This window comes from Ricinus communis, chromosome 5 (genome assembly GCF_019578655.1).
Source record: "Ricinus communis isolate WT05 ecotype wild-type chromosome 5, ASM1957865v1, whole genome shotgun sequence".
Lineage (NCBI taxonomy): Eukaryota > Viridiplantae > Streptophyta > Magnoliopsida > Malpighiales > Euphorbiaceae > Ricinus > Ricinus communis.
The window spans coordinates 22,661,952-22,688,264 of NC_063260.1; the positions used below are offsets into that span (position 1 = coordinate 22,661,952).

At 32.3% G+C, this 26,313-nt stretch overlaps 5 protein-coding genes across 5 annotated transcripts; 3 read left to right on the forward strand and 2 right to left on the reverse strand.

The window, feature by feature from the left end:
• The first annotated feature begins 2,757 nt into the window (after positions 1 to 2,757).
• Positions 2,758 to 5,170, forward strand: LOC8259174 (rac-like GTP-binding protein RAC13). Its single transcript, XM_002522468.4, has 7 exons — positions 2,758 to 3,607; positions 3,751 to 3,838; positions 4,033 to 4,142; positions 4,237 to 4,300; positions 4,433 to 4,497; positions 4,590 to 4,655; positions 4,843 to 5,170. The coding sequence occupies exons 1-7, from the start codon at positions 3,509 to 3,511 to the stop codon at positions 4,942 to 4,944; spliced, it is 594 nt and encodes a 197-aa protein (XP_002522514.1). The 5' UTR covers positions 2,758 to 3,508; the 3' UTR covers positions 4,945 to 5,170.
• Positions 5,171 to 9,640: 4,470 nt separating this feature from the next.
• On the forward strand, positions 9,641 to 12,933 carry LOC8259173 (WUSCHEL-related homeobox 9). Its single transcript, XM_002522467.4, has 5 exons — positions 9,641 to 10,089; positions 10,286 to 10,600; positions 10,830 to 11,633; positions 12,106 to 12,332; positions 12,616 to 12,933. Exons 2-5 carry the CDS (start codon positions 10,465 to 10,467, stop codon positions 12,619 to 12,621), a joined length of 1,173 nt encoding a protein of 390 aa, XP_002522513.1. The 5' UTR covers positions 9,641 to 10,089; positions 10,286 to 10,464; the 3' UTR covers positions 12,622 to 12,933.
• A 3,743-nt stretch (positions 12,934 to 16,676) lies between these two features.
• LOC8259172 (ras-related protein RABA1f) lies at positions 16,677 to 19,069 on the forward strand. The gene is made up of 2 exons (XM_002522466.4): positions 16,677 to 17,257; positions 17,933 to 19,069. Exons 1-2 carry the CDS (start codon positions 17,037 to 17,039, stop codon positions 18,363 to 18,365), a joined length of 654 nt encoding a protein of 217 aa, XP_002522512.2. The 5' UTR covers positions 16,677 to 17,036; the 3' UTR covers positions 18,366 to 19,069.
• A 53-nt stretch (positions 19,070 to 19,122) lies between these two features.
• Positions 19,123 to 21,271, reverse strand: LOC8259171. Its single transcript, XM_002522465.4, has 2 exons — positions 20,804 to 21,271; positions 19,123 to 19,364 (listed from the first exon to the last, which is right to left on the reverse strand). The coding sequence occupies exon 1, from the start codon at positions 21,152 to 21,154 to the stop codon at positions 20,807 to 20,809; it is 348 nt and encodes a 115-aa protein (XP_002522511.1). The 5' UTR covers positions 21,155 to 21,271; the 3' UTR covers positions 19,123 to 19,364; positions 20,804 to 20,806.
• Positions 21,272 to 22,508: 1,237 nt separating this feature from the next.
• On the reverse strand, positions 22,509 to 26,265 carry LOC8259170 (receptor-like protein EIX1). The gene is made up of 6 exons (XM_048373605.1): positions 25,271 to 26,265; positions 25,088 to 25,184; positions 24,934 to 25,034; positions 24,281 to 24,788; positions 23,904 to 24,188; positions 22,509 to 23,513 (listed from the first exon to the last, which is right to left on the reverse strand). Exons 1-6 carry the CDS (start codon positions 25,626 to 25,628, stop codon positions 22,685 to 22,687), a joined length of 2,178 nt encoding a protein of 725 aa, XP_048229562.1. The 5' UTR covers positions 25,629 to 26,265; the 3' UTR covers positions 22,509 to 22,684.
• Positions 26,266 to 26,313: the final 48 nt, after the last annotated feature.

Sequence of the window (26,313 nt, forward strand, 5' to 3'; positions counted from 1 at the left end):
AAAAAAAAAGCCCCTTACTATAGATAGGTTAACGCCCTTTTACTAATAAAAATATAAGGTCCTTCTTTCTCAAAGTTTATAATTGAAATGTTATTTTTATATTAGAATTATTATTTACATATAAAAATAATTTATTAGTTAATATAATATTAAAATATAATTAATATTGTTATTTTTTAGGATAAATTTAATATAATTATCTAATTAGGAAACTATTTAAAATATAATTAATGACTACCATTTTTAAAGATAAAATTAGTACTATTAATTCATTGAAAAATTATTTATTAGTTAATATAGTATGAAAATATAATTAATCTTCTATTTTTTAAAATTAGAGTCGGTGTTTAATTAGGAATGTAATTTATTAATCAACAAAATAATAGAAAAGTTTATAAAATTATACATAAATTTCAATTTCATGTGTTAAAAGTAATACATATATTAAAATAAAATTTTATGTGTCAGAAATTAAATATACATGTCAAAAGAAATTTAAAATTCAGAAATTAATAGATTCTCATAGGTTAAGGAGTGATCTTTTCTTAAATAATTGTTTGTAGAAACTTTGCAGGCTCACATGTGGGGCCCAACAAATACATGGGTTTTGAGACATGTGGTGGGGTTTATGACAATTTTTGGTGTTGGTGTTAGGTATCTTGTGGCGTATGATGGGCTATTACTCCTATGTGTTCGCTCCCAAAGCAAACTGCCCATAAGGGGGGCGGGCCCAGACCTTCCCACTCTACGACTTTAAAACATTTTCTCGGTGACGAAGGGCTCCCAGTTGGCATTTGATAACTTATCTTATTATTGGCCAACTTAAAAGTTTTAAATAATTTAAGCATTTCTTATAGTTTTAAGTGAAAATATTTAACTTAATATTTCTGCCGAATATACTTATATGATCCTTGAAATTTTTGTAATGTCTAATCAAGAATTATTAAATCTCTAACTTAAATTTTTGTAATGTCTAACAGTTATTAGATGTATTAATTAGATTTCAGTTATTAAAATTTCAGTATTTAATATATTCAACACTTAAAATTTGGTGTTTAATTTTTCAGCGTGAACTTTGAGTTTTACCAAATGTCACCTATGCTTTGGCTATCAATTTTAGTGAACGGTTGACATAGTTGTTGGAAAAGAGTTAGTAGTTTTCCAATGCCAGCGTATTTGGTAATTATTCAATGTTTTTGGAACTCCTAATAACTTCATATATCAATATATTTGATAATTTGTTTGAATTACTGATAGTTTCAGGAGTTAGTAGTTGTTCCAATCCTAGTAATTATGCCAACAAACTTGGTAATTCTTCAGTGCTTTTGGAATTCCTAATATCTATTTGATAATTGGTTTGAATTACTGATACTTTCTGAAACTCCTGACAAGTACAGTCCACATCAGGTCTGGATTGGAATTTTTTTTTGTGAACTGCATAGTGACATAGGCAATATATATATAGTAAAAATCTTATAGAGTGGTGATTAAAAAATCATAATATTAATTTAAATAATATTTTTTTATAGTTTGACTTGATCTCATAAAATGCGAGCTATTGCCCACCAGGACCGCGAATCTCCCTTCCTAAATTTTGAAGTCCTTCTCTCTCGAGTATATAGTAATATTTGTATATATAATATATTTTAAAAATATATTATTTGTTATTGTCTTTTGTAATATTATTTTATTTTATTAACTTTATATATATAATATAATATAATATAATATTTATATAGTTTATCTCTGATTTTTATCATTTTATATTAATTAAATTGTAATCTTTTCATACATACCGAATGTATAACTACATAGAGACTTTACTATATATAATCACTCTTTGGCTTTAAGAGTAAATGATTTTTTCCTTGTCTGCCTCTTACCCCCGAACCTAAGAGCGAATAATTAATGTGTTTCACTTGTTAAATATCAGTATGCCATCTCTGAATGTTGATGTTGTCCTTAAGAGTAATTTTGTCATTTTTATGCGGTGGAGGAGATCTTTTTTAATAAATAGTTTTAATAATAAATATATGCTCTTTTTTAGAACTAAAATTACTGTATAATGAAAAAATAATTTGTTAATTAATATATTAATTAATATTTTTTTAATATTATAAATAAAATAATCATGAGAAGACACGTTACTATGTTATAAACTTTTTTAAAAATATATTAGTCTATTCATAAAACAATTATAGTTTTTAAACATAATATTTTGAATATTATATTTCTTAGTAAATTAAATTTTTATTCATATAATAATTTCTAATTTTAAAAGATATATATATAGTATTAATTTGTATAATACTAAATTATTTAATAAATATATTAAATTTATTTTATATTAACAGAATTAAAATACTAAAAGATTAAGAAAGATATTTAAAAATATTTTATTTACTGTTTTCTAAAATATTAAATAAATATTAATATTTTAGATTTTATTTATAAATTACTATTAAAATATAATAACAGTTGTGTAAATGATTAGTTGAGTATTATTATTTTAATTTTTATTTCTATAACCTTTTCTAATAGAGTACCGTACATTTAGAATTCCCTCAATTTTCATTTTAAATATTATTAGTTATATTTATAAATTAATAGAGTATGCTATTTTAAAAATTAAAAATAATATAATTATGAAAGCATCTTATTAATTAATAATTATATTTGTACAAGTCAATATTAAAACTACAACAAGTATAAAACTTACTATCATCATTTATCTATATATTAAGAAATTTGTATATCTATATGTGAGAATTATGCCCATATGTCAAATACGTCAAATCTTTTTATTTACATTTAAATTTCAAATAAATGTCATAAAAATTTATGAAATTCATTGAATTATATCAGACGCAGGAATTTGAAAATTCTTGCTGCCTTACCAGTTGCCGTCGTGCTCTCTCTCTTGTTAGTAAGACTGGAACTGGAGCAATTGAACAACAATGGGACCAAGCTTAGCAAATTTGAGGTCAGCCCACATAAGCAGAGAACTAACTGATGATAATGATAGAGACAGCCACAATTCAAAGACATCCAACCTTTCTCTGCTTTTTCTTTTTTGACTTTTCTTTGTGAAAATTGCATTTTCTTCCCTTAAACTTCCATCACATCATCATTCTTCCTTGCATTAGTTAATTAAGCAATTCTTTCCTTCTCATTAATCATTCAGTCCCTTCTTCAACACTTAAACAAACCCAACTAACAACCAGCACCAAACCTACTTAATTTGTTTCCACCTTCTTGCTCTGGTCTTTCACTTAAAGTAAAGAAAAAAAATACAATCATTTTATGGTTGATGAATTACAAAAGCTATAGTGGGTACTGATTTTAGGCAATTGTGGGTTGTTAGAGGCCAGCATCTTCCCCTTCCTTTTCCTTCTCATACTTCAAAACTACTTCTCTGTTCTTATTATATGTATAAGCAGAGAGAAAAAAACATTATACATGTGTATATAAAGATTACAAGCATTGGTTTAAGAGCCTAGATATTAAAATGAGTACAGCAAGATTTATTAAGTGCGTCACTGTAGGGGATGGGGCTGTAGGAAAGACTTGCATGCTCATTTCTTACACTAGCAATACTTTTCCTACGGTATGACATGATCCTCTCTCTCCCTTTTTTCTTTTCTTTTTTCCCTTAATGATCCAAGAACATTAATTTCATCAATGTACTGTGAATTAGCATGGTGATAATTAAGAAATTAATAGATTACAATTCTTTTTCTTCATTTATAGGATTATGTTCCCACAGTATTTGACAATTTTAGTGCTAATGTGGTGGTAGATGGTAGTACAGTGAATCTTGGATTATGGGACACGGCTGGTGAGTTCATCTCATCTGGGTATCTTTATCACTTAATTATATATTTTTCTTGTTACTATCAATGAATTTTAGTATCAGATATAACGAAAAGAAAAGAATGAAAATTTACACACCTTTCTGAATTCTGAGGGTATTGAATCAGGCAGGACAGTGTAGGGATTTATGCAAGTAAACTTTGGTTCTGTGCGATGCAGGGCAGGAAGATTATAACAGGCTGAGGCCACTGAGTTACAGAGGAGCTGATGTATTCTTGTTGGCTTTTTCTCTCATTAGCAAGGCCAGTTATGAGAACGTTTACAAAAAGGTCTTTCCATTTCTTGTCAATTCTCTTTCTTTTCTTTTTTCTTCTCTTTAACTTGCAATATATTATTTACCTTTTCTTTAATCACTTTAAACAGTGGATCCCTGAGCTCAAACATTATGCTCCAAATGTGCCAATTGTGCTTGTAGGAACTAAGCTTGGTAAGAAAACAGTTTGATTCTTCAGAGATATATTACAAGCTAGCTTTTCAAATTTTCAGCTATTAAATTCTTGATGTGCGATTGGTGTCAATTTAATAGATAAACATGTTATATTCAATACTTCAAGTGCAGATTTGAGACAAGACAAGCAATACTTGATTGATCATCCTGGAGCAACACCCATAACAACAGCTCAAGTATGTATCCACTGCGTGTAAAACACATTGACATACTTGTAATTGAACCACGAGAAATTCAATTAACTTAACGCATTGATATTGATGAGCAGGGTGAGGAACTGAGGAAAATCATCGGCGCCATCACTTACATAGAGTGCAGTTCCAAAACTCAGCAGGTAGGCCTATTTGTGTATATAAATATGTATGTATGTACTCAAATTTGCATTGGTCTACTTGTCCACTAGTACCAAAAATTCAGGATCAGGTCCATTTTCTTTCAAATATTTCCGATGTATAAAGAAAAACCCTGATATTATATTCAGATTCAATAATAGTTTAACCTAATAATATTTCTTTCTTCAGAATGTGAAGACCGTGTTTGATTCTGCAATAAAAGTAGCTTTACGACCACCAAAGCCAAAGAAGAAGCCACGCAAACAGAAATCATCATGCTCTTTCCTCTAGCCTGAATCAGTCTCTCCTGAAAGAATTGTTATATATACACGATTCATTCTTCTTGAAAATATATTAAATTTCCATAAAATGCGAAATGCTTCAAAATTTGCCTATAGCTGTTAGTGGGATTATATATACACATTTTTAACTCTTGATGCTTTGTGAGTGTAATTTGTTCCATGGAACTGATATAAGGCCTTATCCTTATGTATACAAAACTCAGATTCTCAATTCACGTAACGGTTATCCTCTTGCTGTAATGAACATTTATTTGTAACTGAAAGATTTAAAAAGACATTCTAAGTCATGGATGTGATACAGCGATTAAAGGGAATAGCAGCAAGAGCCAAATTATACTGTAACAAGTAATTTTCTATAGAGGGAATACTGAAACTTTTTGATATAAGTGATTGATAAAAACAAAATAAACCTCCAAAAATGACTGCTAAATTAATTTTGACAAACAACCTCTCTATCGTTTGGTACTTTTTTCATCTTTCTTTTTAAATTTTTTAATAAGAGTATTTTTAATATGTTTTCTCAGTTAATTTTTTATTTTATTTTAAAGAGTAATCTCTTAAAATGAATACAATAGATTTATTATTCATTAAATATAAAATAAATAGTTAGTTTAACTCTTCATATTTGAAAAGCCAAATTAAATTTTCTATTTTAAATTTAATAAATGTATTATTATTTTTCATAACTAATTGATATTTTTAAATACTTTTTTTATAAAAAAAAAAGAAAAGAAAAAGATTAAAATTCTTAATATTTAGAAATTAAAAATAAAAAATAAAATGTATATTTTATTTAAACATATTTTCTATTTTATTTTTAAAAATTTCTCGAAACATTATTTATTATATAATACTCTTTAAAACAAATACAACTATTGGAGATGCTCTACTGCGTAGATATAATCTAAGTTTCAAGAATTTACATTTGCGGATTTCGGAATATATTATATTTTGGCAGGCATGTGCACCTAAATTGAAGCATTTAATTAGCATGTTGGGGTATTTACTACATGCACGTTTGCATTTAGTGACTGCCGTTTAGCGCAATTGTAGCTAAGCCACAAATACCCATTTTATATTGCCTTCGATAAATTCCCAGCATTTATTGTAATCATGTGCTACTTCTACTCTTAGAGGACCGATTTCCTGAATTTTGTTTTCACAAGGTCTAAATTTAAATAATCAGATCAGTCAGATAGTAATATATAAATGTTATTGGCCCGTTGACGTATGTTTAATCTTATGCAGAACTGGGATTAATCAATGGATGAATGAGTTAACCTACCGGTGCTTAATCTTGTGCAGAATTGGGATTAATTATTAGGTATTTGTGTTAATCTATAGGTATGTTTGTCATCCGAATCATATTGAATCGTGTTTAATGTAAAATTAGGACTCTTTTGTCTTTGAATGGATATATTTAAGTTTTTTAAACATCACGTTCTTGAGGAATACTAAATAAAACAACCCAATTCTATCCGAGTAAAAAATCCTTAAATAAAATCATCAGCTGTATTTAATTATACGACGGGGCTGACTTTATTATTTGTTAAGAGTAGTCCACCAAATGTAATTGCTGACAACCTATGAACAATATATAATCATACCATTGGGCCAAGGTCTTTATAAAATACTAAATGCATAACCAACATATTAAAAACAGATTTGATAAAGTGTTTGATCATCTTCATTAATATCATCAAGTTGCAAATAGTGGTAGGGTCTAGCAGTACTGTATCACGAACCCATCAAATATTCATCAACAAGAAGCAACAAAATTGGAAAGTTGAATCATGTAGTAATATCAACAAAAAGATGAAAAATATCAAAATATCATTCCTTTTTATTAATCATGCAAAAGGGAACCCGAAAACAAAAAAGGGACAGTAGGAAAAATGGCAGTGTTAATGTCTTTTTCAAAATTTCTCCAGACAGATTGGTAAGAAGGGAAAAGAGGAAAGGATTAGAAAGGGTAAAGAGACACAAAAATAGAAATAGGGCAATTAATATTTACGTGTATACAGAGAAACAGAAGATCCTCCACAGGACTGCAAAAGGAGAGTTTAAAAACGAGAAGAAAAAAAAGAAGAAGAAGAAGAAGTGAAGTTGGGTATGGAACAGTTAGCTAGTTCAGATCAGTCGCCATAATGAAACAAGAGTACGCACGTTTCGAAAGCAAGTTATGAATTAAAGCCAAAGCGTCCCAAAGAAAGAGAACACTTACTCTTGCTACAGTACATATAAATGGGTTAAACTTCAGTTTCCTAAAGACCTTTGATGGGATCTTTTTCCAAACTTTCTGCTTATTTTCTTGTCTGTCAGGCTTCAAACAATAGGTAAGATACAAGTGATAATAACGTCTAAAGAGTCCTTTGTCCCATGTTACTTGTGTCAGGTTTATGGAGATGAAGCACCATACGTAAAATATACTTGTTATTTTATTATATTTTCAAGTGTAACTGATATTTAATTAATTTTAAAAAATTATACTCAGTTTTCCATTCTTGTCTTCATTGTGAAATTAAGAGACAGCATACATCACAGGTACTTATATTCTGGTATTGCGCTGAGTAGTATTAATGATTAGTAATCTTTATACAAATTGTATGTAATTGTTATTTCATGACATCACTTTAATCATTAAAATTAAGAGCAATTAGGAATGGAATAGGTAAGAAATAGAATATAATTTTTAAAGAATAGAATAAATAGAAATAGGATAGTTATTGTTAGATAATTTTTATTTCACTTTTTGGTTTATGTGTTTCGATTAACTATTTTTAAATAAAATTATAATTATATATATTAATATGTATATTGTTGTGGATGGATAAATGTATACTAATAAGTTGTACATTTTTAATAAGTATACACATTATAAGTACAACCACACAAAATATAAAAGAAATAACTTATTAAATTTTTTTTAAACCTATTGATGGAAATTCAAAGTGCCAAATAGTTATTCTTTAATTCATTATGAAACAGAGATTCTATAAAATTACATAAGAATGGCTATTCCATAGAATAATTTTTTTATTTAACTTTATAAACAAAATCATGGAATAGCGATTTCACATCAACCTAACATAGAAGTTTTGCAAAATGAATTAAAATGATTTCATATCAATACAAAAAGAAAACAAAATTAAAAAGGAAAAATACATTAAATTTTAAAAATAAGGGAGGGGCTATAAATAAAATCTTTTTATCTTATATTTCAAGGGAGACTTACCAACTTGACAGGGATAATAATATTCAGATTTCAAGTCCGAATGAAATGGATAATTGACTGAAACTTAAAGGAATTTGAAGACAATTAATTAATAGTCAGAAGGTTTGGCAATTAGGAGATAAGATGATCACATAGCGAGAGACTATTCAATTTCAGTTTGAACTTTTTAAGATTTGAGAAGGATGATGACCAGGCAAAGACCAAATTCGAGAGTTAAAGAGAGGAGTAATTGTCTGGTCCAAGTGGTGTCGGTCCCCTTCCGACAACCTAAATTAGATGCTTAATTGTCATCTCATCTCTCTCGCCAGTTTCCAAATCTCCTTCTTTACTTTATGCAACATCTCACGCTTTCTCTTCCATGCATAAATTAAACAGTAGTGTTTTACCTGGTGACGATATTCTGAAAATTTTAGAGTATTCAGTTATGCTTTATAATCGATACCTGATTTGGTTTTCATCATCCTTTTATTTGTACCCGATAAAATAGACAACCTGCTAGCTACATTCAGACATTGTGTTACAAGAGAAAACCCATATGCTATCTTATCCTATATATTCAACTGTAATATACCATTGATGTCATGTCACATATTCTTCTTTCATGCCACCAAATTATTACTCTTTTTCCTACTTCAATCCTATGACATTAATTCATTAAATGAAGACTATTTACATCTACTTGGATAAGGTACATCAATTCATCTTCCTTCTTCATTTCGACACATCTTAATTTCAGTTTTTCTTCTTCTTCTCCCATCTCAATTATTTGTGTTTATTTATTACGCCTCTTTGTTTTGTCTTTCTTTTTTCTCTAAAGAAAGGCTTGTATGTATATATCTTTTTTTTTCCCTTTTGAGCCATATTCTACATTGCATATCCACTAGTAAGAATCTATATTACTCAATAAAAAAACATTACCAATTGAATCTATTATATGAAAAGCCATATGTATCCTCCCACCATTTAGCAAGTTGATTAACTTACCAAATTGTGTATATCTAGTTACAATTTATTCAATCATGTTATATAAAGAAATGCTCTCAAGTCCAACACTAATATTGGCAATTAGTAAAAGTTAGATGTCAAAACGACTTTGTATTTAATTTTTTTGATCCAGTTTTGAGCTGTATTTACCTAATTACTTTAGATGCCGTTCTAAAACCACTGCAAATTTAAGTGTGCTGTTGTGTAACTGGGCAAACATTTCAAGAACTCTTTTTGTTTCAAAACTTGGAAGAATCTTTTAATATCATTGACAAAGTAATTATGCTACAATAATTACAATAAAATAAATAAATGCCCTCGAGTCAATCCAAAAGCCCAAAATAACTCAAACTAGCAATTACTGTACCACCACCGCTTTCCAATCAAACCCTATATTGCCCCTTCCTTTCTTGACTTTCAAACACACCACCACAGTGCCAATGCACAAACCCCCTTATTAATACTCCTGCAACAACCCCTTTCCATTAGAATAATCCAAATACACCTCTTATTTTATCTACTTACTACCCTTATATCTTTTATCATCCCTTCTCCTCCATTAAATACCCAGCAAACGAAAACCAAACTGAAGCAAGCAAGAGAATCCTTTTCCATTGAAGTCTTAAATACTAGAATATATATTAATTTATATACATCAAAAGGAAAAAGAAAGAGACAAACTCATCAGAACTACCCATTTCTCTAAAGTCACAGAACTCTCTGTCTCCCTTTACTTCACTTTTTCATTTAAGAGCTTCTGTGTCAACTCTGATGAAGATTCTAATTAAGCACCCGGCATGTATTCTTTTCCTTATCTCTTGCTTCTCGTCCGGGGGAATTGGCTAGCTGCTTGTACTTTGAGTAGAGCAGAAGCATTTCAGTTTTAATGCTAAATTGTAAAAAGAGGGATGGGATGTGAGTGTGCACTTTATTTATTTCTCTCTTCCATATTGTTTTTTCTTTAGTTTATTTTGATCTCCTTGCTTGTCACAGGCGATTCCTGTTTTGGGTTTTGTCTATTTTATAATATTTTTCAGTTCTTACATATATATTTTATTATGGGAAAAGCGAAGGACTGTATATTAATTGAGATAAAAATATGAACTCGCAGGGGTAGGTGAAGAGGCTATAAGAACGGATGTTATGTTTGCTTAGAGGATTATTCACTCTCAGTACCAAAATCTAGGGCAACAAAAGGGCTTATATATTTCTATTTCTCCATTCCTTCTTGCTTCTGTGTACTAAGGTATTTAGTTTAGTTTTCATTTTTAGCCTTTCATTTTCATCATCATGGCTTCATCGAACAGACACTGGCCTAGCATGTTCAAGTCCAAGCCTTGTAACACACACCATCAACAGTGGCAGCATGAAATGAACTCTTCATCTCTTGCATCAACTGGTTGTCATAGAACTCCTTACGCATCAGGTAAAAATCTCAATCACCACTTATGTACATAATTTACTTGAACATATTTTCAACGCCCAAGGAAACGAATATCCCTTGTAGCGCAAGAGTTTGTAACCATCCTATAAATATATTCGTAATTATATTAAATGGTCCGATCTGTAACTTATAACTGTTGGAAAAGTGGGTTTATGGTGCTCTAGCAATTCGTTTATTAAACTTTTCTTTTCTTTTTTCTTTTGTCAAATAGTTCCTGGATGTGAAGAGAGAAGTCCAGAGCCAAAGCCAAGATGGAATCCAAAGCCAGAGCAAATACGGATATTGGAAGCAATTTTCAATTCTGGCATGGTAAATCCACCACGAGATGAAATAAGAAAAATCAGAGCACAATTACAGGAGTATGGCCAAGTTGGTGATGCTAATGTCTTCTACTGGTTCCAGAACCGGAAATCAAGAAGCAAACATAAGCTCAGACTTCTTCAAAACTCATCAAAACAACACAACTCTCAGCAACAGCAACAAACCCATCAAACAACCTCACCAATCACCCCGTCTATCACTAGCCTAACAGCGCCTTCTCCTTCATCATCATCGTCCTCAGAGAAATGCTCTCCAAAATGCTCAAAAAAGACCATTTCTTTGAGCTCTCAAAGTGTTGTTGATGTATCCAATTCCTCAACTGGTTCTGTTAACCAGACATATTTTCAACAACATAACGAGTTTATGCCCGAACCCTTTTTCTTTCCGATTCAGCAGACTACTACAGGAGCAGGAGGAGGAACTGGGTCTTTCACGCAGGGGCTTTGCTTCCAAGATAATAATGCAGCTGGTCCTTGCACCAGTCTTTTGTTGAGTGAGATAATGAGTTGTGATGCTTCCAAGAAAGATCTTCATCATGATGATAAGAACATGAAGATGCAATCATATCTTAGTTACCCTGTCTCCACAACTCCAATTACTCATAGCAATACTAGGCTTGCTCCACCTCTACCCTTCCCTGCTACTGATACTAATACTGTCGCTGTTGCATCTTCTATGAACCTAATTAATCATGGTAAGTTGTTTTTTCGCCTCCTTTTATTTTTTGGCCTTTTACAATATTTTACATATTTTCTTGGATGGATGCCCTAATGGCAAGCGCGTCTGAAACACGCTCCAACTATGTTATTGGAAAATATAGTGCAGGGGTAAGATTCAAGAGTCGGGTAAACTAGGTCTGGGAATATTTGTTTATCCATTTTAATATCAAATTTACCAAGTATATAATCTACAATCCAAGATTCTGCGGACGTGATTGATATTTATATAGAACCATGTTTGGTTTACTGAAATGTAACACCAAGAGGTAAAATGGAATATTGTAAACATTTAGCTAACGTTGAGGATAGATTTGTCTTTAGGTCCACCATATGTTTCTGGATGGACGTATGCATGGCACTCTTGATTGTTATTGACCATTAATTGTTTTAGCACATGCCTTGCGTTACTGAGAGAAAGAGAAAAAACCACTAATTGTGTGGTTGCAGGCGTAGGAGAGTCTTCCGGTGCTGTAGCAAGATCAACGGTGTTCATCAATGATGTTCCATTTGAAGTGGGTGTAGGGCCTTTCAATGTGAGGGAAGCTTTTGGCGATGATTTTATTCTGATTCACTCTTCTGGTCATCCCGTTCTTACCAATGACTGGGGTCTCACTCTTCACTCACTTCAGCATGGAGCTTCCTATTATTTGGTACCCTTTTCCATGAGTGAAAATGTGAGTCAATCTTTTATATTTAATTTCTCCTCTTATAACATTTTCAATCAATTTTTCTTTAGACAATGACTTGTATATAAATTGTATGAGTTGAATCTAAGGTGGTAGTGAAACTCGTTTTATTGGTTGACGACATAATTTTTAATTGCATTGGGGTCTTAAAATAGAATAATAATGTGCAAATCCAGCTTTGTGCATTACGACTTCTTTACTTTCTTGTGTGAACAATGAAGCTTTTGTTTATTTAGATGATAATTAGCGACTTTTCTTTCTTGGATTGCAGATTTGAAGATGAAAAAGTATGATCAGGAATTGGTTACAGCTGTGGTGCCTGTGGTTTTCTTGTTTCATATATTTTCCTTTTTCTCTTTCTTCTAGGGTTTGATTTGGGGTTTTCAGCTACTTATAACTGTTATATCAAAATCTCGGATGATAGAAGCACTTGTGGACCATTGTATCTTGTTTCTTAAATCAATATATATCATATATGCTTATCTACTATAAATCCTTTGTTGTAATATATACATGTATAATGGTGAATGTTTGCGGTTAATGTGCTTGCAACCAAGTCCAAGTGAGGTAATTTCTTTTTTTTTTTTTTTAAATCAAGTAGTGAGGTGATATCATTCTCGTGGTTTCTGCCTGCTTTTAGGTTTAACTTATTGTTGAAGGAAACTTTGCTGGTCTTGAGGCATTTATCTGATTCACCTGAAATTAGGAGAAGACTGCCACCTTATATATATATCATGAATTGTCATATATGTAATGGGTTTTTACCTTATGCTATCTTAGAAAAGAAACCACAGTAGTATATGCTAAAAAGCTGTGTACCATATAGTTAGACGTGTCGAAAGCTCAATTGGTTAATGTTTGAACAGACTCAACTGTTGACAAGCACTTTGTATCATTGTATGTGATCAATGTAGCGTCATGCATTATCTTGTTACAGTACGTAGCTCTTGACGACTGGCTGTATGTAAGATTTTGACTCCGTACATGTAACGCTCATTGTATTAATTAATACTGAAATTGGCAAATTCCTTTTTTTCTTCCTTTTTAAATTTGGGCTCTAATTGAGTTCGCTGGTATATGGTAGGACAGTGGGGAGAGATTTACCAGACACTTAGATTGAGGAAATTATATGTCTCTACCATTAAGAGAGTTTGTACATTATATCCACAAGTCGTTGCCCAAATTAAGTGATTACTCTAGATCATTCAGTGAATGGCCGGATGTTTCAGTATTGCATATATATGTCCAGCTGAATCTTTCTTTCGTTCAAAGAATGCACGCAGCCTGAAAAAGGTATATACATTTTGACCATTTATAACACAATTGGACACACAGGACTGGTAATTTCATGAATTACCAGAAGACCAAAACTGAACTAGGAAGCATAACTTTGGACGACGAATCAGAAGATGTATATACAAATTTATACATCTCAACCTAAAACGGAAAGGAATTAATGTCTTGTACAACAAAGATGAGCTGAGACTGAAGCTTTTGGATGGAAGCATGAAACATCAGCTTGTTCCTATATCATGATTCAGAGAGTAGGTGTATGTGACGGAGGGGTCAACTGAGCTTTGTGTTGAGTGGTGCAGATTATTTACGTGTATGCTGATGAGAACAGTGCTGTCTATACTATATAATGCTCTCACCACCACTTCGATTTGACTAAGCGACTTTGATATATCGATTAAAATTCTTTCTCTTCTCTACGTCATAAGTCATTTACATGAACACTAAAGCTACTACTGTTGTTTTTGCATGAACCATCACGTATGATATAATCATGACTCGTGTACATAAAAAAAGCTGAAAACCCATCTCCTATCTTCTCTGTTTCTCGGAATACAATCTGTACAAGCGATTGGATTGGATGTCCAAACTGAGCGGAGAGAATCAGAGAAAAAAAAAATTGTAATGGAGGAGGGTACTTATAGCTAGAGAAGTACTAAATACGTGGCAAGTGGTGAGTGGTGGGTTGCGATCCATTACTAATAAGCTTCCTCCCACGAGGGAAATAGTCACTCACTATGATGGGATAGTTCTTTTATTTTATAGGGAATGATAGTATTGTATTAGCATGGTGATGTAGTGGCCATACATGAGCTCAGAATATGCTTTTGGCTTCATTTGTAATGGTAACTATTGATTCTCCATAAAAAGCTTTCCACATATACATTGTTCAATTGAACATACATATACTTCAAGAGTGAAGTTACTCATTCAGCATTCTGAATCCAGATGTATTCTTGTTTCACTAATTATATAAAAAATTTATTTAATAATTCCAATCTATAAAGCTAAATGTTTACAATGTTTCATTGTCGAACTGATAAATATATTTCATCTCATCTCTTTAATGAAATATAGTGTTATTTTATTAATAAACATATTATTAGTAAGAATTATTTTTTAAATATAATCAATGTCATATTAGTACTATATTATTATAAGTTAATAAATTAATTTCTTTTGTACAAGAATACTTTTCTATTATTAAGATTTAAAAAAATTAGGTCTTATATTTTTTAATTAAATGAACGATAATGATATGAATTTACATCTTTGCTATAAAATCGAGATAAACTGAGTACCTCTATTTTATATTTGGGCCAATAAACTTAAATTTTATTAGAATAGAATTGTAAGATTTGTATTTAGTAAGATTTTTTATATTTAATTTTAAGTTTGCGCTTTAGATTTAAACTTATCTATTATAAAAGTAATTATATATATAAATAAATAAAATTTTAAATCGATTCTATTTTCGATTCTTTGGTTTGAGACAATACAGAATGATTCAGTATTGTTTTTGGTATGAAGAACTAATGAGATCTAGAACCCTACCAAAAGAAAATTTTAATATAGTTCAATTAAAGAAGTCAAATAGTGAAAAAATATTTATGGTCAGCACTATTATAATCTCTTCCATCTCCGCTTGTTTCTAATAGGGAACAATGCGTTTTATACATGTCGCATCATCTCTTCCATCTCCATCCAGCCTCTCCACCGCTGACCTTAAAAATTTCGGACCTTTGCCAAGCAAGCATTATTCATTTTAGGAAAAAGAACTTGCACTACGATTCCACATGCCCTCAATCTTACTATTGACAAGCTCATTTCCCCTAAAACCAACATTCAGGAACCGTAACCTCCATAATCGTCAGCGAAATCTCCACCCTAATGATAGAGATTGTTTTCTTTTCGACAATACAAACTTTAAAAATTCATTTTTCTTCGAAATCGATTTCAAATAATCAAACAGGTTGAATTTTGGGATTTTTCAAATTCTTCAATTTAGCAACGGTAGTTGATTCACATCCTGAGATAGAGGTTTCTCTGTGAGAAAGGGATTCTAGGGTTTGACTGGAAATTTGATTGTCAATATTTGAACTTTGAATCTAGAGATCCGCATTTTAGAGTTAAAGATCGTTGAAGGAAGTGAAGCGAGCGGTGACAGTTATGAATAATTGAGTACATATGAGGATAGAATTGTCCATTAGGCTTCGAGGTCTTGTATGAATAATTAGTTCTATCGATATTGATTGCTAAATCAATCGCCACTGATGGAAAATCAAATGGTTACAGTGTTTGAATGCAGTGTATGCCAATTAATGGCAATTATGTAGAAGCGTCATGTAGCAATTGCGAGTAACAAAGAGTAAAGAACAGAAACCCTAACTACAACAAATATGATTAAGGAAACTTAAAAGGATTGGCTGAAATGCACAATTTCTATTTAGAACCAAAACAATGCATTTCTTATGTGCTTTTATGATTCGACAAAGGGAAAAGTTGGCTCAGCAATTACTTTTTTTTATATGCCAAATCTGCAAAGTCGTTATCGTGAGAAGTGCAAACCATAATAATTAGCCAAATTATTATGGTTTTAGGTTTGATTGTGGTGGCTGTGTGTGATTGTAATTACCAAGTGAAGATTTTTTTCTTTTCTTTTTTAATTAATTCAGGGGGAATCAATATATTGGAGTAGACTGCTATTCGTACTCCAATATAAGAATAACACAAAGAAATTCAGTTGTCACTTAACAGCCGTTAAAATTATTAATACTATCTAATATTAACCAATACTATTAATACTAGTGAATGCTGATGATACTTACCAATTAACAAACTATTAATTTAGTAACCCAAATAACAAATCCTATCTAGTTTTAAAGGTACAAAATTGAGTTGCTTTATTATTATTATTCATTATTATATTTTTTGCTTTTACCTTAATTAAGAAGCTTCTTTTAAATTTTATAGTTAAGGGGTGTTTTCATAAAAAAAGAATAAGAAGTGTTTTCAGACATCATTAGTTAGTCCTATTCCATTAAATTTACTCTTTTTTTTTTCAATATATCTGTCTAATTTAGGGGACAAAAGGGGTGTTGGTTAGGGTTAACAGACTCCTAATGCAAAACTTTATAAATAAATAAGAAATAAAAATAGAAGAAAAAGAAAAAGAAAAGTATTTTTTTTTTTTTTAAGAAAAAAAGAAGTTACTGTGATAAACTTGAAACCCATTTCATTGTGTCATTGTCTCTCAAAAGAAAAAAAAAATGCTCTCATTTATAGGTTAATAATGACAACAATAATATTGCATTATTAATCCAAGATTCTGATATTCAAGATTAATACAAATAGGAGAGGAAAAAAAAGCGTGAAATAAATATAAATAAATAATTAAAAATGGGAGCATACAGAGCGGATGATGATTATGACTATTTGTTCAAGGTGGTATTGATTGGAGATTCAGGTGTTGGCAAATCTAATCTCTTATCTCGTTTTACCAGAAATGAATTCAGCCTTGAATCCAAATCCACAATCGGAGTTGAATTCGCTACCCGCAGTATACACGTTGATGATAAGGTTGTCAAGGCCCAGATTTGGGATACTGCTGGCCAAGAAAGGTTTCTCTTTTGCTTTTTTTTTACATGTTGCGTCTCTTAGATGCTGAATTGAATTCATATCCCTATTGTCATTTTTATTTTGATGACAATGTGGCAACTGTTTAGGAATGTTTATGATTTGGTTTGCCTGCATTTCCTTTTAAATTTCAGGCATTGCATTGCATTTGTAGCACGAGATGGTCAGGTGGTGTTCGATTGTAGTTTTACATCAATAACAGTTCAGAATTGTAACGAATAATCTTTGGATGAATAGAAATAGGGACCTAGTGGAGCCAAATTTTCCACAAAAGGGGCTGAATTAAATTTGGTTGGAAATTGATATTGGATAGCAATTGAATGCAGTAAACCATGATTCCTGATGGATGGGATGGGCTATAGGGTTTAAAAAAGGAATAGAAGTATTCAGAAAAATTAAGTAGAATTTAATATGAAAATAAAAATAAAATTAATTAGGGCTGTGGAGTGGTTTAATCTTAACATATGTGCTGATTCTGCTTAAATCTCACAACACCCGACGCCTAGTTTTCTTCATTTCTTATTCTTTTGACTCAAATGGGTGGCATTCTGGTCCTGTTGTTGGATATGGTTCTGAAAATCTTCAAAATGGTAATGCGGGTATTCTTAGTTAAATGATGTTTCATAACTTTCTTATTTCATGTATTCTATTTGGCAAAGGTATCGTGCCATCACAAGTGCATACTATCGAGGTGCCGTTGGAGCTTTACTTGTATATGATGTCACTCGCCATGTTACATTTGAGAATGTAGAGAGATGGCTAAAGGAGCTCCGGGATCACACGGATGCCAACATTGTGATCATGCTGGTAGGAAACAAGGCCGACCTGCGTCATCTGCGAGCTGTTACCATAGAAGACGCCACAGCATTTGCCCAGCGTCAGAATACCTTTTTCATGGAGACATCTGCTCTCGAGTCCATGAATGTGGAGAATGCATTCACAGAGGTGCTGACCCAGATATACCGAGTTGTAAGCAGGAAGGCTCTTGACATTGGAGATGACCCAGCAGCTTTGCCCAGAGGGCAGACAATCAATGTTGGATCAAGAGATGACGTCTCAGCTGTTAAAAAGGCTGGATGCTGCTCATCTTAAGTATTGCCTCCGACTCCCCAAAAAAACATATCATCTTTGAGGATGTTGTGGAGCTTAATTATGAAGAGAGGTCTAAAGCCTATCATACTCTGAGATTCTTTGCCCTGTTCATACCATACAAGTCTGCCTGACACCATGAAAATGCCATCTCACAAGATTTATTAGCCGTCTAAACTTTGTGCTCTAAAACTGAAGAGAGCCTGTCAGGTAAAAGATGTAGGATCTGATAAAACGAAAAAGTGCAGTTTTATTTTCTTTCTGTGTCATTAATGTTGTGAACTACTTGCTTTCCCATTTGTCCTCTTTAATAACTCATTTGCTGCAGTTTTATGTACAGTTGGGTTGTTTGGGTTCAATTACATGTAATATAGCTTTCTCAATCACTGAGCAATATTGTGTTTGGACTGAACAATGTACTGCGATCTTGCTATTTTTCTATTACGTTCCATATGTGCTCCAAAATTCCAGATAGGCTGCAATAACATAAAAGTGAATACATGCTTTTCTTACTTCATATATCATCATCCAAACATTTGCCATCTCCTGTTACTCTGCTTTCATCAGGCACCTTATTCTTTCCATAATCAGTACATTCATGCTAGGGTTTTGGTTATACTGGTTTGTCGTACTTCTTGTATGAGGTTGGGGAAACATTACAGATCTGTCTCGCACACAGGTACTGGTACTGGCTAACCTTAACTAGACAATTGAAATGCCATTGTATAGCATCTCTAATGGAAGATTCTCAAGAACAGACTTCCTCAACAATATCATTCGCGCTTACTTGAAAGAGAATTTCCTTGGACAAAATATCATTTTACAAGCATGTAAGCAATCTTATTTTTTAGGATAGACATGCCCAAACATATCGGACTCAATTTGATAAGATTATGAAGAACCCAACATGACTCAAATTTTATGAAACTATACATCAAAACCGTCAGAAAGTTTAGCTGTATACCCGCCGATGCAGTGAGTCATATTCATTCTTTTTGGCATCTGCATAAAAAGAATCCATCATGAATCAGCAGCCTATCAAGGATATAACCTTTTGGTTTTTTCGGTCACAATAGCTGGAGAAACTCAATTGACATCAATTACCACCCATTTAAGTACGACCAATTCTGAGAGTAATAATATAAAGACACCTATGGAACGAGAAGAGAAAGACATCCTAGTCTCATAAAATGACAGAAAGACATTCTACAGCCTGGTGCAACATATCAAATAACCAATAGAATCAAATCATTCAATCAATAAAAATATTATAACTAAGAACATGCAAAGAATTTCTTTTTTTGAAAAAAAGGAACACCATTGTTTATCCAGTGCAATTAATGGTTTGCATCAGACATTCAATAAATTTGCTAATTCCATGTGGAACAAAGTGGCATTTCAAGATAAAAGTAAACTGCAGCTCAGATGGAGTAAAAACCATGTGCAGAACCAAAACCACGGGTGCAGGAAAAGAAGCTTTAGGAACACCATTGTTTATCCAGTGCAATTAATGGTTTGCATCAGACATTCAATAAATTTGCTAATTCCATGTGGAACAAAGAGGCATTTCAAGATAAAAGTAAACTGCAGCTCACATGGAGTAAAAACCATGTCCAGAAGCAAAACCACGGGTGCAGGAAAAGAAGCTTTAGGATTCACTTTGTTACTTGTCAGTCCAAAGAATATAAACGGTGGAAAAGGAATGAGTAATGGCCGAGTAGGTGAATTTAATGTGTATTTAACAGGCTTTTAACTTATTATGAAACCGGCCCTCACAAGCCATGTCACTGTCAGTGCAAGCAACAAGAACAATTTGCAATCCACGGCAAAATAATTAAAGTTTGTTTAAAGCCGTGATGTAGGAATCTACAGTAGTCTACTTATCTTTAGCTTTAGATTTTTTACAGAAAAAACTAATTCCAGGGTGCTGATTTTAGCAGGTGCTCTGTTAATTTCTGTTATGAAGAAGAAATGTTCTTGAAATGCGTATGGCTGGAATTTCATTTTGACACGTCTTATAAAATGGATTCCTAAGCAATAGAAATCTGGAAGAATTTTATTTATGTTTATACATTTCTTCTGTACAGTTATTGGAACTTAACGTAAATGTTACATTTAAATGACATAAACCTAAGTAAATTAGTCGACAAGATTCATTAGTGTAGATAAACCATATTTAATGCCACTAAACATCAAAGAGAGCACCTACTTGAGTAATTGACATTCAGAGGGAAAAAGCTATAAACTTGAATTTCTTACTTTCAACGCATATTCAATATCCATTCTTGAATAACCAGCTTTTTACACTTCGCAATAACATAAATCCATGAAAAGCTTTCAAATAAAAGACCTTAGAATCCAAAACCACATGAAATCAAAAGGCAAACAAAACCCAGATCATGAATCAACATAATATAGAGGAAGGCAATAAAAACACTCACAAATCATCTTTGAGCTTTATTATCATCTTCAGGAGGAGAAGAAGTGGAAGGGGAATCGTCATTCTTGAAAGAGGGTAAAGGATTTGAGCCTTTAATAATCCAACCAAGAGCGAAAAAAGATAGACCCGCGAGAATTGCAGTGCCCCAAGCGTGAGAGTACCATCTGCTGTACTGCTTGATTGCGAATCTCCACTGCTCTCTCAGTGTTGCAGGGTCCGGGTTTGATGCGTCGGGTGGGTTCGGATAGTGGACCTTTTGACCAGAGAAGTTGGTTTTATTTCCGTCTCTGATTTCGGATGGAATTTTAGAAGATGAAGGAGGAGGAGGTTGGTTTTGAGGGGAATCTGCCATTATAGGATAAGTTTGCTTCTGGTTCGGTGTTTGCTCCTGCTGGCTTAGTTGTGTTTTGCAGCTGTCGCTTTATAAGTTTATATGTTTGTTTCTAATTTGCCAACTGCCCATTTAGTGCAGGCAGAAACAAATTTACAGGATGAAGCTTGTTTTCTAGGACCAATCCTCTTTCTTTCAACACAGAATAAATAAATAAAATTAGGAAAAAATTGCTAAGTTTAAATTAAATTACCAATAATAATTATATCAGACTATTAATAGTGTTGTGACATTTTGAGTTCAAATAATAATAAAGTAATATATATATATATATATATATATATATATATATATATATATATATATATATATATATATATATTAATTTTTAAAATTTAAATTCTTTTTGACACACGTGTTTAACTTTTTATATATAAATTTTTTATTTTAACGTGTATTATTTTTAGCACATAAAATTTAAATTTATGTATAATTTTATAATTATTTTTATTAATTTATTAATTAATAAATTATATTCCTAATGAAACACTCATTTTAATTCTAAAAATAATAAATTAATTTTTTAATTAAATAATTATTAATTTTCTAATTAGATAATGATTATTCTAAAAAATATCATATATATTAATTATATTTTACTTTATATTAATTAATAAATTAATTTTCTAATTAAATAATGATTCTAATTATAAAAATAATATTCTAAGATAATATATTTATTAATAAATTAATATTTAACTATATAAAAATTTCTAATTTTAAAAAATAGTAATATCAATTATATTGATAATTTATATTTATATTAGAATTAATAAATAAATATTATAAAAAATAATTTTTATATTATATTATTAATAAAATTTTAAAAAAATTAAGAACATTTAGAAATAGGTAATTTGCTATTATTTCTTAAAGTATTATAAATTAATATTAAATATTAAAAAAATTTGGAACTCTTCTCTTCTTAATTAGTTAATTGTTACACAAATTTTAGAGTTAAATAATAAGAAAGATTGTTTTGGGCTTACCAATTCAATTCAATAATATAATTGACTTATTTGACAAAATTTAATTCTTGTAATTTGTATTTAGCAAATTATATCATAAATATATAAATTGAATGCAACGATGTTTTTCTATAAATACATCATAAAAGTAATTGACTAAGATACATCTATAATTCATTTAAATATCACATGAATTCTAAATTTGATTTAAAACTTATCTTTTTTTCGAAAAAAAAGAAAATAATAATAATTTCTTTTTGAATAATAATAATAATAATAATAAACTAGAGTAAATAAAATCCTCAAGCTAAATAATGCATTTCATATACGTCTTCTAGGTAGAAAAATTAATGCTCAAACCAAGTTTAATAATAGGAACAAATCAGATAGTATACACGCATCAGAAGGCTGATATACAAAACTATCCTTCAAATTATTCCACAATCCACATTCTAATTCTTCCCTAACATGAAATCTAAATCCTACAATATGAACATGGACATGATCATCAGATTTAATTATACTACCAAGAAGAGAACTTGATATCTTCTTTCCCGCTATCAGGCAATGTCTTCTCGCTCTTTGTACTGCAATTTTCTGCCAGTGGTGCTCCACAGAGTTTGTTGCCAATGAAACCTGATGCGTCTAAGCTTTGAGGTTGAGTGCTGACTGGAATTTTTCCTGACAGATTATTGTACGACAAATTTACGTAATTCAAGAAATTTAGATTTGACATGCTTGGGGGAATGCTACCAGATATCAGGTTTCTTAATAAGTCTAATGATTCGAGTGTTTGCATATCACCAATGTTTCTCGGGATGTCTCCTGTCAAAAGATTTCCTGATAAATTCAGTCCTCTCAAATTCAAGAGAGCAGTTATCTCCTCGGGAATCTCTCCTGATGACTTGTTGCTTGAAATGTCGAGGCTAGTTAACAGCGTTAAAATGGTATCATACCGAGATTCCCTTCCTTCTATTACCACCAATGCTTCCTCCAAAAACGTTCCCAAGTAGAAGGAATAAGACAGCTGATAGCCTGAGTATGGACTTCGCTGCTGCAATCTTTTGATCATGGCTGTGAGATTGTTGAGACATTTGGGTATCGATCCTACTAGATTGTTGTTTGCAAGGTCCACAGAAGAGAAAGTCAGGGTGACAAAATTCTGAAGGAATTTCACCACTGAAATTATTCGAACGAAGACCAAGAACCATCGGATTTGAAGGCTACTACCCAACCACACTGGAATCTTGCCAACAAAATTATTAAACCCAAGATTAAGAGTTAGTAGCTCCTTGCACTTCTCCAAAGAGAGGAATTTCTCCGAATAAGCTGTTATTACGCAAATGAAGCGACTTCAGGCGATGCAGATACCCTATGGAGCTTGCTAATCTCCCTGTCAAATTATTATTCCCCAGTTTTATAACTTCCAATGACTGCCAATTCATCCAACAATCTGGAATTTCTCCTAACAAGCGATTTTCTCCAAGATGAAGAATCTCCAATCTATTTGGTACAGCTTTGGGATCATATAGCTAATAGGAAATGCCTCCTGACAGTGAGTTATTGGAAAAATCTAATTCTGTAACATTTGCAGAGATACGAGGTAGCGAACCCATAAATTTGTTGGAACCGAGGTAAATCATCACAAAACTGATTCAATACCAAGATAATCCGGAAGCTCTCCTTGGATTTTGTTATGGGACAGATTTAAATAACCAGTGCGACAAGTTAGGTTTCAAAACCAAGTAGGAACGCTCTCTGATATCCCGGTGCAATAGAGGTCCAGGTTCCAAAAACAATCTTGAAATCGAAGCCACACGGGAAACTGGGGACCCAAATCCCAGTATCTCAATTCTAAACTGCTGAGGCGAAATGGAGGCACCCAGGCTGGACTAACTTTCAGAACTAGAGATTCTGAGATGCGCTTAATGTTCTCAGATTGGCAAGATTTGCAAAATGAACCTCGGTCACAAAACCTTCCAGCATACTGCAGGAAATGTAAAGTTCTTGCATATTTGTTAGCTGTCCTATACTTTCAGGAAAAGTTCCAGTGAGTTGATTACCAGCAAGACTTAAATAAGACAAGAATGACAATCGTCCTAAGACTCAGGAATTGGACCATATATTAGATTCCCTGATAAATCCAAAGCCTTCTGAAAGACAACCAGAAATGTTGACAAAAGCATCTGATATCTCTCCCCCAAGTTTGTTACCACTTAAAATAATAACCTGCAAGGTACAAAGACTTCCCATGGTTCTTGGGTGGGTCCCTTCAATTTCATTGTATGATATATCGAGTCGAACGAGACAAGTCAAATTTTGAATAGTGCTTGAGATTTTACCCTGCAAGTTAGTTGTGTGGAGATCAACGGACTCGAGATATCGAAAATCATAAAGCCATTCAGGTATGGGATTACTGGAGAAATCACCGAGATCAAGATTTCTAAGAGCAGTCATGTTCTTCAAGCCACTGGGAATTGCACCCTCAAAATTATTTCTTGCCAAGTTAAGAGAAAGAAGACCATCAAGACTAAACAACCAATTCGGCAGTGGAGAAAGGAGATTATTAGAAGAAAGATCCAGGCTTCTGAGGGAAGTCAGGTTTGGAAAACCACTGGGAATCGGACCTTCAAAATAATTATAATACAGGTTAAGAGAAATCAGATTGCTAAGAGAAAAAACCCATCCGGGTATTGGAGGAACCAAAATTATTGATTGAGATCTCAAGGATTAGAAGAGAAGTAAAGTTGGCCATGGAGAGAGGAGACATACGAACAAGACCGCAATCAGACAAGCGTAATTCTGACAAGGAAGGGAGCTTTTTTATTATCAGCAACCAGTCTGATGCTGGAAAAGGTTCACCCCAGTTAAATCTAGATGAAGAAGTGAGGATAGATTAGAAAGCCAGTTAAGATTCTCAACATACAGTTTGGTTTGGCCAATATATACATTAGGACCTTGAACACCAAGATGTCGCAAACGGGAAAGATTTCCGAGTTGGTGAGGTATTAATCCCTCGAGCCCTGCTTTAGAAAGATTAAGATATGTTAAACTCACCAGAGAACCAAAGAAGCCGGAAATTGGAATCCCTCCAAAATCATTGTAGCTCAGGTACAAGTAACTAAGATGATCAATTCAAGAAACGAAGCGGTTATGTTATCCTGAAGCCTTGATCTTTCAAAAGCGTTAAGCTCTACCTGGTTTTCCCAATTATACAGAGAATTGTGGAGGTGGAGCTCTTTGACATGGCCAGTTAACTCGTCACAAACAATTCCAGTCCAGTTGCAGCAATCCACTTTTGAAGCAGACCAAGATGATAATCGGTTTGAAGGATCTATAAGGTGTTGCTTGAAATGAAGAAGAGCTTGTTTCTCGCTTTTGATGCATAAGACATCTGCGTTGCGATAGGAAGAGCCTGTATGAAGAATAATTGGCAGAGTGAGAAAAACTCCCAGAGAATTTACCATAACTAATGGAGACTAGCAGCAAGAGGGAAGTTCTGCAATGATGTGTAATGTCGACCAGGATGAAAAAACCAGAAGAAGGCACTTGTTTGTTTACTCTCTTCACGGTGCTTAATAGTCAAGTCAACCGTAGAAAGACTTGTCGTCCTAAATATCTGTCGGGATATCACCTTGAAGTAAACTTCTGGTGGGCGGCACAGTGATGCTATTTTTCCCAGCTAAAAATCAAAGACTTCATTTTCACTGCCCTCGAATACTTCTGCAATCCAAGTCTCTATCAAATTCATTAAGTTTTACATTAATGCCTGTACTCTTAACACATCCACCTTTTCACATCCTTCTGGAATTTAAGCATGGAACTAAAAAGCAAACTTTTTTTTTTTCTTTTTCTTCTTATTTTTGCTCAAAAAACTTCTTTTGGAATTTAAGCAAGGAACTAAAAGCCTATCGCCAGCCAGGCAGCCAACCAGTTCTATACTTTTTACTAAACTTCTATGGTAACCAATATGCGAGACTGGTTCAACGAAGTTAGATTTAGAATTCAGTAAGCCATGGCGAGGGAACGATCCTCGATTCCATCTTTCAAATTTCGATAATTGCATAATTCATCAAAGGACCATCAAACAACGCTCATGAGCCCCTTCCACTCCCAATTTCCACAATCACATCCACTCCACTAGCATTAAGA

Excerpts from the sequence above, each read along its gene's own strand:
- LOC8259174 (XM_002522468.4), top strand. The coding sequence starts at position 3,509 with ATGAGTACAGCAAGATTTATTAAGTGCGTCACTGTAGGGGATGGGGCT. Across the intron at positions 3,839-4,032 it reads TGGATTATGGGACACGGCTG|GGCAGGAAGATTATAACAGG; the intron begins GTGAGTTCATCT and ends TGTGCGATGCAG. Across the intron at positions 4,498-4,589 it reads CACCCATAACAACAGCTCAA|GGTGAGGAACTGAGGAAAAT; the intron begins GTATGTATCCAC and ends ATTGATGAGCAG.
- LOC8259173 (XM_002522467.4), top strand. The coding sequence starts at position 10,465 with ATGGCTTCATCGAACAGACACTGGCCTAGCATGTTCAAGTCCAAGCCT. Across the intron at positions 10,601-10,829 it reads TAGAACTCCTTACGCATCAG|TTCCTGGATGTGAAGAGAGA; the intron begins GTAAAAATCTCA and ends TTTGTCAAATAG. Across the intron at positions 11,634-12,105 it reads TATGAACCTAATTAATCATG|GCGTAGGAGAGTCTTCCGGT; the intron begins GTAAGTTGTTTT and ends GTGTGGTTGCAG.
- LOC8259172 (XM_002522466.4), top strand. The coding sequence starts at position 17,037 with ATGGGAGCATACAGAGCGGATGATGATTATGACTATTTGTTCAAGGTG. Across the intron at positions 17,258-17,932 it reads GATACTGCTGGCCAAGAAAG|GTATCGTGCCATCACAAGTG; the intron begins GTTTCTCTTTTG and ends TATTTGGCAAAG.
- LOC8259171 (XM_002522465.4), bottom strand. The coding sequence starts at position 21,154 with ATGGCAGATTCCCCTCAAAACCAACCTCCTCCTCCTTCATCTTCTAAA.
- LOC8259170 (XM_048373605.1), bottom strand. The coding sequence starts at position 25,628 with ATGGTAAATTCTCTGGGAGTTTTTCTCACTCTGCCAATTATTCTTCAT. Across the intron at positions 25,185-25,270 it reads CATCTTAGTTACTTGTACCT|GGCTCGAGGGATTAATACCT; the intron begins GAGCTACAATGA and ends TTTCTAAAGCAG. Across the intron at positions 25,035-25,087 it reads TATATTGGCCAAACCAAACT|ATTTAACTGGGGTGAACCTT; the intron begins GTATGTTGAGAA and ends TTCTTCATCTAG.